The sequence below is a fragment of the Bombina bombina genome, chromosome 8 (assembly GCF_027579735.1).
Source record: "Bombina bombina isolate aBomBom1 chromosome 8, aBomBom1.pri, whole genome shotgun sequence".
NCBI classification, from domain to species: domain Eukaryota; kingdom Metazoa; phylum Chordata; class Amphibia; order Anura; family Bombinatoridae; genus Bombina; species Bombina bombina.
The window spans coordinates 153,774,386-153,789,021 of NC_069506.1; the positions used below are offsets into that span (position 1 = coordinate 153,774,386).

The 14,636-nt window shown below is 36.3% G+C and overlaps 1 protein-coding gene across 1 annotated transcript in view; it reads left to right on the forward strand.

Annotated features, from left to right (window-relative positions):
• The first annotated feature begins 895 nt into the window (after positions 1-895).
• Positions 896-14,636, forward strand: part of LOC128638599 (sulfotransferase 2B1) — an 89,391-nt gene continuing 75,650 nt past the window's right edge. Inside the window, exons 1-3 of the mRNA XM_053690653.1 lie at positions 896-1,094; positions 7,922-8,062; positions 13,962-14,170. Coding sequence (XP_053546628.1) covers positions 7,927-8,062; positions 13,962-14,170 — 345 coding nt within the window. The 5' untranslated portion in view covers positions 896-1,094; positions 7,922-7,926. The remainder of the gene's footprint in view (positions 1,095-7,921; positions 8,063-13,961; positions 14,171-14,636) is intronic.

A 14,636-nucleotide genomic window follows, 5' to 3' on the forward strand; every position in this document is an offset into this window, starting at 1 on the left:
GAGAAGCATTTACAACCATTTGTGCCATAATTGCAGAAGCTGTTTGTAAATAATTTCAGTGGGAAACCTAAAGTTTGTGACAAAATTTGTGAAAAAGTGAACTTTTTTTTTTTTTATCGCATTTGGCGGTGAAATGGTGGCATGAAATATACCAAAATGGGCCTAGATCAATACTTTGGGATGTCTTCTAAAACAAAATATATACATGTCAAGGGATATTCAGGTATTCCTGACAGATATCAGGGTTCCAAAGTAACTAGCGTTAATTTTGCAAAAAAAGCAAAGAACATGTAAACATTGGGTATTTCTAAACTCAGAACAAAATTTATAAGCTATTTAGCATGGGTGTTTTTTGGTGATTGTAGATGTGTAACAGATTTTGGGGGTCAAAGTTAGAAAAAGTGTGTTTTTTTCCATTTTTTTCCTCATATTTTATAATTTTTTTTTTTAGTAAATTATAAGATATGATGAAAATAATGGTATCTTTAGAAAGTCCATTTAATGACGAGAAAAACAGTATATAATATGTGTGGGTACAGTAAACGAGTAAGAGGAAAATTACAGCTAAATACAAACACAGCAGAAATGTAAAAATAGCCATTGTCATTAAGGGTAAGAAAATTGAAAAATGGTCCGGTCATTAAGGGGTTAAGTGATGCTTTTCACCAAAACTATGGACAGCCATTTAATGCCAGAAATTAATTCATAACCCGTTAACACTTTAATTAAAAAATACAATTTCCAGGGCATTATACTTTTTTTTTTTTAATTAAATGTCCTTCTTTCATTTATTCTTTTTGTCATCATGTGAAATAAAAAAAAAAAAGATTTGTATCACTTTTAAATTACTTTTTACTTCCTATGCATTATTTCAGAATCCTGTCAAGTTGTACTCTGCCCTTTTAGACTGAGTGTATTAATTGCTTGAATGGGAGGATCACATGTGACGTTTACGTAGAAGGCCTGGGCTCACAGTAAAAGGAAAGTATGCTGGCTCCGCCCACATTACACTAGAACTCAGCAGCTTTGGCAGCTGGAGAACCGGCTCACTTTTCAGCAACTGCAATTCATTGCAAAAGAAGCTTCACAACAAGGTACTATTTTTTTACCACACAGTAGATATTTAAAATAAGTCATTTTAAGTTTATTAGAGGATGTTTCATTGTGTAGGAATCTACATCCTGTTATAAGCAGCAATAGTACAGATATTCTAACTAACAAAGCCTTAAGAGGAAAGAATGAAGAACATATTTAAAGGGACATTCCAGTCAAAATGTAAATGCACATAGATTAATTACATCTTTGAATAGAAACATATTTGCAATATACATGTATTAGCAAAAATGCTTCTATTAAGAGTTATCACTGTTTTAGTGTTAACATTTTTCACTGCATGTGCATGTGAAGCATAGCTAGATATTGTCACTGCACCCACATTTTAAATAATGCAGCTGCTCAGGTCATCACTGGGGCTTGTATCATGTCAGCAATTAACAAAAGAGTCATTACCAGATGGTACAAGCACCTTAGTCTCTCTGAGCAAGTGCTGTGTTTACAATGCTGGTGCACGGTGTATACTTAAATACACTTTTGAAATAGCTGTAGCTTTTATTAAAAGCATTTTTGCTAATACATGTATATTACAAAATTGTTTCTGTTCAATACCGAAATGCACCCATGTGGTTTAAATTTTTGGCTGGAATATCCCTTTAAAGGGACAAACTGTTAAAGTACTATGCACTGTGCTGCTGCTGCTGCTGCTGCTGCTGCTAAAGTGTTGGGGAAAAAATCCATATGCAGAGCTCATAGTTTACCTAAGTTCTTATTGGTAGTTATACTTTGTACACACAAGGCGCTAGGGAGAACCTGAACCATTCATCTGATTGGTAGTGCATCCTGTGCCCTCACAGAGACATGGGCCAATCAGATGGGCATTGTATTTGACTAGGGTGACCATATTGCCATACATATGTCAGGGCTTTTTTCAGGGCTGTTTAAAGAAATGGTTTGTATAAGAACCCTGACATATGTATTTTTCATATGTGTCCCTTTTTAAAGCGGCAATATGGTCACCCTATATTTGACCCATATTCACTATTTGTTTTTGCCTCTGCCTGGGAGGTTAAGGGACGCCCCGCAGATCCTCTGGCATCCACCCCAAGTGAACCTTGGGAATGAGGTATACAAGGGGGTCTTTGCGCCCCTTTAAACCCCCAGGCGGAGTAAAAAATATAATAAAGATGGAACGGACCGATCAGATCATACATAGGAGATAGGGGCTAATGCCCCGTGACAACCAATCAGATGTGGGTTCATGTTCTTGCTAGTGCCTTCATTGTACACTGTGCATGGAACATACCTACCAATCAGTTTCCCAGTAAACTCTGAGGTTGGCAGGTGTGCATGGTGCTAAGCTTGATGTTCAAAAAAAGAAAAAAGCAGCTCTGTTTAAAAAACAAAACAAAAAAACAACAACTGACACAAACAAAAAACAAAACATACTTGGAAAATCTATTATAGGGCAATGTAGCCATTCTTTAAAATAGCTCTTAAAGGGACATAAAACCCAATTTATTTTCTTTCATGGTTCAGATAGAGCATATACATTTAAACAATGACAAGAGGTATATATATATATATATATATATATATATATATATATATAGACACCAATCAGCAGCTAGCTCACAGGTTTGCTGCTGCTGAGGTTACCTATGTATGCTTTTCTACAAAGGATGGCAATAGAACAAAGCAAATTAGAAAATAGACATTGTAAAGTTGTTTAAAAAATATTCTTTGTGTATTTTTTTTTTTTTTTGTCCATTGGAAACAAATTCAAGGGTAGATCCAAATACAAATTGTTTATTAAGCATCTGTCTCTCAATCATCTCCCTCTATTTTCTCACATTTCTCTTCTCTATGTTCCTCCTTGTACTGTTTGCCAATTTCCTAGACACGTATAACATTTGGATATGCTGTATAACTGTTATATTTAGTACATTTAGCCTATGATTGTTAATGCTTGCTAGTGAGAGTTGGAACACTTCTTGAACTTGCTAATTTTCTTCTATTTTTTGTATATAAACATAGTTATATATTATAACTGTTATATAATAGCATTAAAGGGACAAAAAAGTGTGAAGTGCAAAAATAAAATGTTATAATGTGTTAGAGCATGTTACTGGACTATTGCTTGTATATAAGGTTTTAGGTTTAATCCCTGCAAAGGGTTAACTATATAGTAAAAGTCAGTTCCCGTGCTAATTACAAGAGGCATATGTGTGTAGTCACCAATCACCAGCTGGCTCTCAGTAGTGCATTGAGGCCCCATGAATCTATCTAGGTATGCTTTTCAACAAAGGTCACCAAGAGAACAAACTAATTTGATAACTAAAATGAAAATTCTTTTAAAATTACATCTTCTGTCTGAACCACATCATTTTAATTTTGACTTTCATATCCCATATCTACCTACATAGAAACAGCTTTTAATGGCCGAACTAGAGGGTTTGAATAATGCCTTATTTCTTTCTCAAGTCTTAAATAAAGGAACATGAAACCCAACAGTTTTATTTAATGATTTAGAAAGATCATGCAATTTAATGAATTTATTTCTATTATCTAATCTGCTTCATTCTCTTGGTATCCTTTGCTGAAAAGCATATCTAGATAGCCTCAGTAGCTGCTTATTGGTGGTTGCACATAGATGTCTCGCGTGATTGGCTCACCCATGTGCATTGCTATTTCTTCAAAACAGTATATCTAAAGAATGAAGCAAATTAAATAATAGGAGTAAATTGGAATGTTGTTTAAAATTGTATTCTCTATTTGAATCATGAAAGAAAAATTTTGGGTTTAATGTCCCTTTAATATTTTGGATAGCCCCAGCAAATTCCCTTTCAGTATTTGTCCTTACCACATCTATTGGATACACATTTTATGAATCAGCCACTCTGTTAGTGCAGAAGGGTTTTCCCAAATGACTTCTGAGTCTGTTGCTTCTTTTCTAAAAAAATGGTTAAGTCATAGTTTGATTAAATCCTTTCATATACTTTAATCTTTCTGTTATATCACCTTTCTCCCCCCCCCCCCCAGCTATGTGTATTAATTTATCAATGTGAGAATGTTACTCTAGGAAATAATATATCACTCTGTAATTGGCTTTAGCAGATAAGATAAGATCACTGCAGGTAATCACATTACAGGCTTTTAAATTTATGAAAACCTGGATTACAACATGGCAGCATTCATTATGTTGTAAAAACTAAGGCCTAGAGGCTCCTAACGCTGGTTTTAGACTACCGCCGGTATTTGGAGTCAGTCAAAAAAGGGTCTAACGCTCACTTTTCAGCCGCGACTTTTCCATACCGCAGATCCCCAACGGAACATCCTCTTCTCCCGACGCCTACTAGCCGAATGACGGTTCCTTTAAATGACGTCATCCAAGATGGCGTCCCTCGAATTCCGATTGGCTGATAGGATTCTATCAGCCAATCGGAATTAATGTAGGAAAATTCTGATTGGCTGATGGAATCAGCCAATCAGAATCAAGTTCAATCCGATTGGCTGATCCGATCAGCCAATCAGATTGAGCTCGCATTCTATTGGCTGATCGGAACAGCCAATAGAATGCAAGCTCAATCTGATTGGCTGATTGAATCAGCCAATCGGATTGAACTTGATTCTAATTGGCTGATTCCATCAGCCAATCAGAATATTCCTACCTTAATTCCGATTGGCTGATAGAATCCTATCAGCCAATCGGAATTCGAGGGACGCCATCTTGGATGACGTCATTTAAAGGAACCGTCATTCGGCTAGTAGGCGTCGGGAGAAGAGGATGTTCCGCGTCGGATGGAAGATGATGGCTCCCGAAGAAAGAAGATTGAAGATGCCGTTGATAGAAGACTTCATCCGGATCATGGACCTCTTCAGCTCCCGCTTGGATGAAGACTTCAGCCGGATCATGGACCTCTTCAGCTCCCGCTTGGATGATGACTTCAGCCGGATCATGGACCTCTTCAGCCCCCCTCTTGGGCTTGGATCAGGACATCGGAGGAGCTCTTCTGGATCGATCGGTGAACCTGGTATGGTGAAGATAAGGTAGGAAGATCTTCAGGGGCTTAGTGTTAGGTTTATTTAAGGGGGGTTTGGGTTAGATTAGGGGTATGTGGGTGGTGGGTTGTAATGTTGGGGGGGTATTGTATGTTTTTTTTTACAGGCAAAAGAGCTGAACTTCTTGGGGCATGCCCCGCAAAGGGCCCTGTTCAGGGCTGGTAAGGTAAAAGAGCTTTGAACTTTAGTAATTTAGAATAGGGTAGGGCTTTTTTTTATTTTGGGGGGCTTTGTTATTTTATTAGGGGGCTTAGAGTAGGTGTAATTCGTTTAAAATTGTTGTAATATTTTTCTAATGTTTGTAAATATTTTTTTATTTTTTGTAACTTAGTTCTTTTTTATTTTTTGTACTTTAGTTAGTTTATTTCATTGTATTTATTTGTAGGAATTGTAATTAATTTATTTATTGATAGTGTAGTGTTAGGTTTAATTGTAGATAATTATAGGTATTTAATTTAATTTATTTATTGATAGTGTAGTGTTAGGTTTAATTGTAACTTAGGTTAGGATTTATTTTACAGGAAAATTTGTAATTATTTTAACTATTTTAGCTAGTAAATAGTTCTTAACTATTTAATAGCTATTGTACCTGGTTAAAATAAATACAAAGTTACCTGTAAAATAAATATTAATCCTAAAATAACTATAATATAATTATAATTTATATTGTAGCTATATTAGGATTTATTTTACAGGTAAGTATTTAGCTTTAATTAGGAATAATTTATTTAATAAGAGTTAATTAATTTCGTTAGATTAAAATTATATTTAACTTAGGGGGGTGTTAGTGTTAGGGTTAGACTTAGCTTTAGGGGTTAATACATTTATTAGAATAGCGGTGAGCTCCAATCGGCAGATTAGGGGTTAATAATTGAAGTTAGGTGTCGGCGATGTTAGGGAGGGCAGATTAGGGGTTAATACTATTTATTATAGGGTTAGTGAGGCGGATTAGGGGTTAATAACTTTATAATAATAGCGGTGCGGTCCGCTCGGCAGATTAGGGGTTAATAAGTGTAGGCAGGTGGAGGCGACGTTGTGGGGTGCAGATTAGGGGTTAATAAATATAATATAGGGGTCGGCGGTGTTAGGGGCAGCAGATTAGGGGTACATAGGGATAATGTAAGTAGCGGCGGTTTACGGAACGGCAGATTAGGGGTTAAAAATAATATACAGGGGTCAGCGATAGCGGGGGCGGCAGAATAGGGGTTAATAAGTGTAAGGTTAGGGGTGTTTAGACTCGGGGTACATGTTAGAGTGTTAGGTGCAGACGTAGGAAGTGTTTCCCCATAGGAAACAATGGGGCTGCGTTAGGAGCTGAACGCGGCTTTTTTGCAGATGTTAGGTTTTTTTTCAGCTTGAAAACATTATTATATTTATAATTCATTTATGGCCAGATTAAGTGGAGTGCTCTAAAGATATATATGTAAGTATGTCTAGGTTAAAGCCCTTTGCCTGTCTTTTTTTTCCAAACACCTGGGACCTCATATCTTTGAGCCCTTATAACTTTTTTGAGCAATATTTTTTAAAAATATTTGTTAATAGATGGTGTTATTATAAATTTAAGTGTACTTAGTAAAGTATTTTTTTATGTGTTTTGTGCAACTTTTTTGTTTTGTGAAACAGTTAACCAGAGCTCTGAGGACGCTGTAATCATTCTAGTGTAAATCGCGATTGCGCTCAATCGATCGCGTTTACTTTCAACTTGTAATACCAGCAGTAAATCCAACTAGTTCAAACACCCACGATAAACCCCTTATCGCTTGTGCATAACTGTTAGCGCTACACTCGTAATCTGGCCCTTAGTGTTTAAAGGGCCCTTAATCTGGCCCTTAGTGTTTAAAGGGCCCTTATAGTGCACTAGATGAGTTTAGCTAGCCCCCAGTAGTATATTGCTGCTCTGGAGCCGACTTTAGCTATGTGTTCAATCCCTTTGCAGGGGTTAAACTCACTGTTATATACAAATAAAAGTGCAACAATAAAACGATATTACATATTAGAGCATTTACTTTTTGTCCTTTTATATTCCTTTAGTTTTGGTCTCTCACTGTGGCTGGTTGCTGTATGGTTTCTTAAGGCGCTGTTAGAGGTTAAAGTAACTTTTAAATCCCCAAGCCAGAGCGATGAGGAGGCGAGAGTAAGGCCTAAGCAATGACCTTCGGTTTTGGCCTAGGGAAGTTCCTCCCTGCGGAAGACTTGCCACAGAACTACCCTAAATCAAGCCTATGGTCTTCTATGATTTGGTGTATTGTACCCAGTCACCTCCACCTTTATATAATTGGTTAATTGTTTTTCTTCATTTTAGTAGTTTGCTGTGACTGCACAATGGGAGGTTTTAACCCTCATGAGTTTGTTCACTGCTCTGTGCAATCACTGTATAGTTTGTAGCTGGTTTAGGAAATCTGTAGCATTTTGAAGAAAACCTAGGTTACAGAATTTGCTTTTTGACCTTTCAATGGAACGTGGGACAAGTACAATTTCAACACAAGTGTTTAAGGTCATAAAGTTTTTCCTTGAAAAATGAGATAATTATGGTGTGTAAGGTGTGGCTTATTTCTAGGAATACTTTTTTTTCCCTGTCAATAAAATATAAGTTTATGGAGTAAGAGAGTTTTGTTTATTCTGTTGGGATTTTATGCATTGACCATAAACATGACTAAGCAAATGTGAAGGTAAAAGGTCATTATTGCATGCTGATTAGGTGAAGTCAGCAGCAGATTATCTCAAAAGAAATTTCTGTTTTAGCTTGCAGTCAATAAAAATTTCCTGAATTCTGTATAATAAGAATGTTATATTTATTTCCTTATAGATAAAATGACAGCTGAGTACTTCACATATAAAGGTGTCAATTTTTCGCCAATCTCCTACTCAGAAGAGGTTCTCAATTTCGCAGAAAATGAATTCCAAGTGCTGGATGATGATGTTTACATAGTAACATACCCTAAATCAGGTAATTCCCAATGTCAGATTAACATCTTTATCACCCATCAGCATTTGCAAAATCCTTACTAGCATGGGTGTTATCAGCCATCCCACATATGTATATAAAAGCTTGTCCTCATACAGGCAGAAAATTTACAATTGCTCTTACCACCACCGGAAATTTAAGCATAGCAAACAGGAACGTTACGCTCTACACAGTAAGCACTCCCCCAAATGGGAGTGTTCATCCGTGTCAACGTAAGTCCTAAAAAATAAACATAAGATAGTCAGACTAATAATAGAATATTACATTAAAAACAATGCGGTAAAGACGGCAGCATAGGAATGTTTCAGAACTGGGAACAAATGTGTAGTCTTGTCAGAATGCGTGTGAGCAATTTATACATATCCGGCAGCTACATTGTTGCCAAGGAAACTGTCAACAAACTAAGCCGACAGAGTATTGCAGAAACGAAAATGTCACAGTCTAGCACACAAGTAAGAAAAAGGGGATAGAGTAAGTAATGCATTTCAAATGAGTCTAAGTACCATCAAGATAGTATCATAACCCCAGTTTCACATTTATGTTTTACTAGATAAGACCATCTATCATATATATATATATATATATATATATATATATATATATATATTAGTAGTTAGACATAAAGAAATGCAAAATAGCTACATATATAAAAACTGTGTCACCATACAGCAAATATGAAGCAAATTTAAACATTACAAAGGATATTAAAGATTTTGATGTGTGCAGATTGGAGTGAACCAGAATCACATCATCAGTGAATGCATAAAGTAATCAGCCGAATGGATAATGACTCTTGTTGTAAAACATTTGGACAGGAAGTTCATATAATTGCATCATTAGAGAAAAGTCTGCCAGTCTAGGTGTACATTGAGTCCCTTAGGTGTAATGGTTTCCAATCTGAAAGTCTATCTGGCCTCTCTCTGTAGCAAAAGTTTATTCCAATCACCCCCCCTGACCATAGGGGGGACGTGGTCAATAATGGTGTATTTCAAGTCTGTAATTTTGTGTTGGCATTCCAAAAAATGCTGAGCCACAGGTTGTTCAGAGCACCCTTGTTTTAAAGCTGTCCGGATGGCGAGCGATGATTCGCCATTCTGGTCCGGAGGTCGTCAGAAGTCTTGCCCACATAGTACAGACCACAAATGCAGTGTAATAAATACACAATGTAGGTCGTAGTATATGTAAGACGATATTTGTGTTTATATTCCTGACTTCTATGGGGGTGAGTGAAGGATGGACCCGTAATGAGTCCACTGCAGGTGACACAGCCAAGACATCGAAACACACCTGGCGTTTTAATATCCAACCAGGTGGTTTGTTTGTAACATTCAATGGGGTCCGTTTTGACTAGAAAATTTCTCAAAGATCTTGATCGGCGGTAACCGATCCGTGGAGCTATCATCTGGGTGAGTGGAAGGGACTTATCAGTGGTAACGATGTCCCAATGTTTTTTAACCACCTCCGGAAAGGAGTTTTTTTCTCCAGTGTAGGTAGTGATGAATGTCATGCGTTGATCCATACTTTTTGCTGCTCCACCGAAGACCTCGGGGAGTTTGGAGCTCTGAGATTCTAGTAATTTTTTAGGATAGTCTCTCATCCGAAATCTTTTTATATATAGCTGCTTAAAGGTACACTTCATGTTTTCCAATGTCTTTTATACCAACTTTATAGTATTAAATATATTGGAAAATGCCCCTTTAGGGTTATTCTTTAATAGCTGTTTTTCTCATTTCCAACCATCCTCATAATGAACAATTTCAATGATTTTGTGTATAGAGAGATAGAGATAAGCAGGTCTGCTTCCTGCTGCAGGTTGCGCACATTTGAATGGGCATGTTCTTGAGGACAATGGGTTGTTGATTCAGTAAGCAAAGCCAGCTATTTCAAATACAAAAAATAAACATAAAGGAGCAATTTATAACAAGCCATTGGAAAAACTTTAAGGGGAAACACATTTTACAATCATTGACCTTTTAAGTAGACCCTAAGGGGTAGATTTAACAAATAGCTGGTTGACATGAATAGCTGTAGCGAATCATCTCCGCCCGACATCGCTAAATGCCGACAGTATACAATGTCAGCATTTATCATTGCACAATCATTTCTTATGAATTGCTTGTGCAATGCCGCCCCCTGCACATTTGCGGCGGCCGCTAGCATTAGGTTTTAATCATCCCGATTGTATCTGATCGGGATGATTGCAGTCCACCACCTCAGATGTGGTGGACAGGTTAAGGAGCAACGGTCTTAAGACCGCTGCTTCTTAACTTCTGTTTCCGACGAGCCTGAAGGCTTGCGTGTAATAAGCAGCATATGCTGCTTAATAAATTGTCCCCTAAACATTTTCGTATTCATTGTTTAAGTATGTGTAGTAAAAAGCTTAGGATTGTATATACTGAACATTATTTATTTTGTACTATTTTTCCTATTTCCTTTAATTTTACTTTAAAGGGACATTCTACTAGAAAATTGTTATTGTTTAAAAAGATAGATAATCCCTTTATTACCCATTCCCCAGTTTTTCATAACCAACACAGTTATATTAATACACTTTTACCTCTGTGATTACCTTGTATCTAAGCCTCTGCAGACTTCCCTTTATCTCAGTGCTTTGTTTTTTTAACTTTTTACAATCTTGCATTTTAGCCAATTATTGCTGGTTCCTGTATAACCATTATCATACTCTACAGGAGTGAGCACAATGTTTTCTATATGGCACACAAGAACTAATACTGTCTGGCTGTAGTGCAAGATTTAAAAAGAAAAGCACTGAGATTAGGAGAGGCCTGCAGTGATTTAAAAACAGGCAATCATAGAGGTTATAATGTTGGTTATGCAAAGCTGGGAAATGGGTAGTAAAGGTGTTATCTATCTTTTTAAACAATAAAAAAGTAAACTGTCCCTTTTAAATAGTTTCCATTGCCTGACGTGTATTCTACAGTCTTTAGAACATTGATCCTGTGACATGCTACACAGTAATATGTTGGCAACAAAACAATACAGGCGTTGCTAACAAAATTACAATTTTGTTGGTATCTTTTGTTGAAAAGCAGGGATGTAAGATCAGGAGCCTGTCCATGTCTGAAGCATTATATGGCAGCAGTTTTGCAAGAATGTTATACATTGCTCCAGATTCTCTTTAACAAAGAAAATCATGGGAACTAAGCAGATTTGATAATAGAAGTAAATTAGAAATGCTTTTTAAATCATATGCTCTGCCTGAATCACAAAAGTAAGTGTTTGGGTTTCATATCTGTTTAATGTCTAATGTGGCTACAGGACTTATCTCAGCCATGATTTTGTAGCAGTTTAGATACTATTTGTAGAACACAGGAATATAATGCACATGTATTAGTAAGATATCACTGTGAGTGATTATATCCTATGCAAACCCTATATCTTTGTTGCATCTAAAAGACGACATTAGATGATCTATTATTTTTTTAACTGATTTCCCTGTGCTGCAAATTAAATAATTTATTTTTGTGTAGCTGACCACCCATAGAGCTGTAGGAATCTTCCGTATCAGCCAATGAGCTTCTATTCTGCTGACCAACAGAGCACAAACATGCACTTACTGTTAGTTTCAAACAACTAAAATTGATCTTTTTTTTATTGAGGAATTATGCATACATAGATAAAAATGCAAATAGTAAAAACACAGATGTTGATACAAGCATAAGTACATTACTCTTCTGAAAACAATCATCGTTTCTATCCCATATAACAAGATTCAAGACCACGCTTGTATCTTTGATTAATATGTGTCCTAAAGAAAGTGTGATTTTTTACTGTTAGATATAATTATGTAAGCTAAATATTGTAGTATAAACAAGAACAAGATTAGATCAATTCTGAGCCACCAAGAGCCGTCACAAAAATGAAAATAAAAGATCTCCCGCGCAAGTGGCGTTAGAGCATGGCTAGGGAGCTAGCTAGTAGGTAAAGATGCAATGTGCATCTAGCCAAACATTAAAAATAAACTATACCAAGAACTACATAATAAACATTTGTAGACTACTGGACTTTGGGAGTTCTTTTCTATAGAGTACTGTGTGTAATTTAGGATTCTCATAGCCCAAACAAGGAAGCTATGTGTTGGTAGGGCACGATTATTTGATATACCGCCCATGAGAGAATAAATATGACAGTAGTTTCCACACTTTAGCGACGAATGGTCTCAAAAGTTATCACTTTTGCCTCCTCTTAGGACTCTGGCTGCAAGCCACAGGGTGGAGGCTTTAGACACCCAGAAGGGTTGGCAATGATAAATTGGTTTAGAGATCAATATATAAGTTACTGGCACTACTAGATGTACAATAGAAGGTAGGAATAGGAACCTAATGGTACCGGTGCTACCCCTCAAATATATACAGTAGAATAAGAGGAGGAAGAAAAGGGGGCTAATAGCACTCAACCCTACCTATGAATATTACTAATAAATCTACATTTATTAAGTATATTTTAAAGTAAAAATCAGAGAAACTTCTGTAAACCACACTTAACACCCTTCCCCCCATAAAAGTCAGTGTATCACTCCCCTGTTTCCTGTCCGATAACAGGAAGCGTTGACTTCAGGTGCCAGGAGTGATAACCACGGTATATACAACAGGTTTAGTGAATAACAAACGCGTTTCTGCCGTTATTATTATTAATATTCATAGGTAGGGTTGAGTGCTATTAGCCCCTTTTCTTCCTCCTCTTATTCTAATGATAAATTGGTATCAGTACATCTCTCCTAGGAATTATGTGCTGTGTGAGATAGAAATTATAGGCTCGGCTACATATAAAAGTGTAGTGGGCAGATGCACCTTTATCAGACTTGCTATCTTAAATAGCTCAAGAGGTATAGATCCTACCATGTTAATTTGTCATTATCTACATTACAGGTTATTATATACAGACCCAAAATTGTCCGGTAATGCAAATAAAAAATATAGACTAATGTGAGACAGGGCTGACATGTATAATGTGTTGGCAACCATGATGTAGGCAAATGCTGAGTAGCAGATACCCGTTTGTATCATATATTATAGAGATTCCCCTACACCCTGCAACCGTAAAGTATCAATGGCTACATCACAGTCAAATACAACATTATCAGATGTGCGCACCCATCTGTTATGTTGGTGTTTACAATAGGGGCATTTACTATAAGGTAGACATCTATTTGTAGGGCATATTATAGAGATAGACCAGCCCCGGTCCTAGAACAAAATATTAGTAACCACATTCCAACTAAGCCTTTAAGCATCATGTAACATCTTAGAAAACATAACACATACATATAGGAACATAACCTAACATTTCAAATACATCATTATCAGATGTGTGCTACCTTCTGTTATGTTGGTGTTTACAAGATGTGCATTTACTATAAGGTAGACATCTATTTGTAGGGCATATTATAAAGATAAACCAGCACTGGTCTAAAAATAAAATATTAGCAACAACATTTCAACTGAGCCCTTAAGTGTTAGGTAAACATATTAGAAAGCATAGTGTATACATATAGGGAAATAACCTAACATTTCAAGACAATAAAGAACAACTCTGGAACTGTAACAGTAGCTCCAGTGAGCAGGGAAAAACAAAGTCATTTTTATTCTTTTGGCGTTTTATCAGTCCCCTGAGTCAATTTGCAACCGAATCAGTGTCTCTCTGCAAATACCGGGTTTCCTTTGCCAGAGGGTAATGAGATAGATCTTAAGTAGAGTTTTTGCGTTTAAGTGCATAAGAAAACTAGATTCTCAAAAATTGATTATTTTTAACATCCGTTAAATGCAAAAAATATTTTAGTATTTTTAAATACTGCTTATTCATACGAATAACATAATTTTGTTGAGTTTTCTAATATTTATTTTACTCATTTCTCTTGCAGGCACTAATTGGATGATAGAGATTTTGAGCCTCATTAAGAAACAGGGAGACCCCAGTTGGTGCAATAGTGTAATCATATGGCTGAGGTCACCATGGATTGAAACTAAAGAGGGTCAGTCACAAATTAAAGATGTCCTCCGTCCAAGGGTACTTACCTCTCATCTTCCATGTCATATTTTTACCAAGTCCTTCTTCTCTTCTAAAGCTAAGGTAAGTTGTAAACAAGCTTGCAAATATTTATTAAAGGGAATTAAACTACTAGGCAGAACGACAATAGCACAGTTACTCACTACGCTATTGTTGTTCCTTTGGTGTCAAGTACCACATCTTCATACTGGGCATCGCCATCTTGGAACTTTGACATCTTTGCACTGTGTGGTAGAAGTGTTGTACATTCACAGATTAGTGACATTGCCGGCTTTTTCACTACTGTATTGTGAACTTTGAGGTTAAGGACCATGATACAGAGTGAAAGATATGTAGGTGTTAATAAATTAGAAATTCACTAAAGAATGTAATTTAGGATTTTTTCTTATGCTTTTCCTGTATACATTAGTATAAGTCCTCAAAGATATGGGGTTTCAGGTGTTAAAAGGTATAAAAAAGGCTGCAAAGGGCTTTAACTTAGAGATACATGCAAACACATGTCTAACTATGTGTGTATATATATATATAT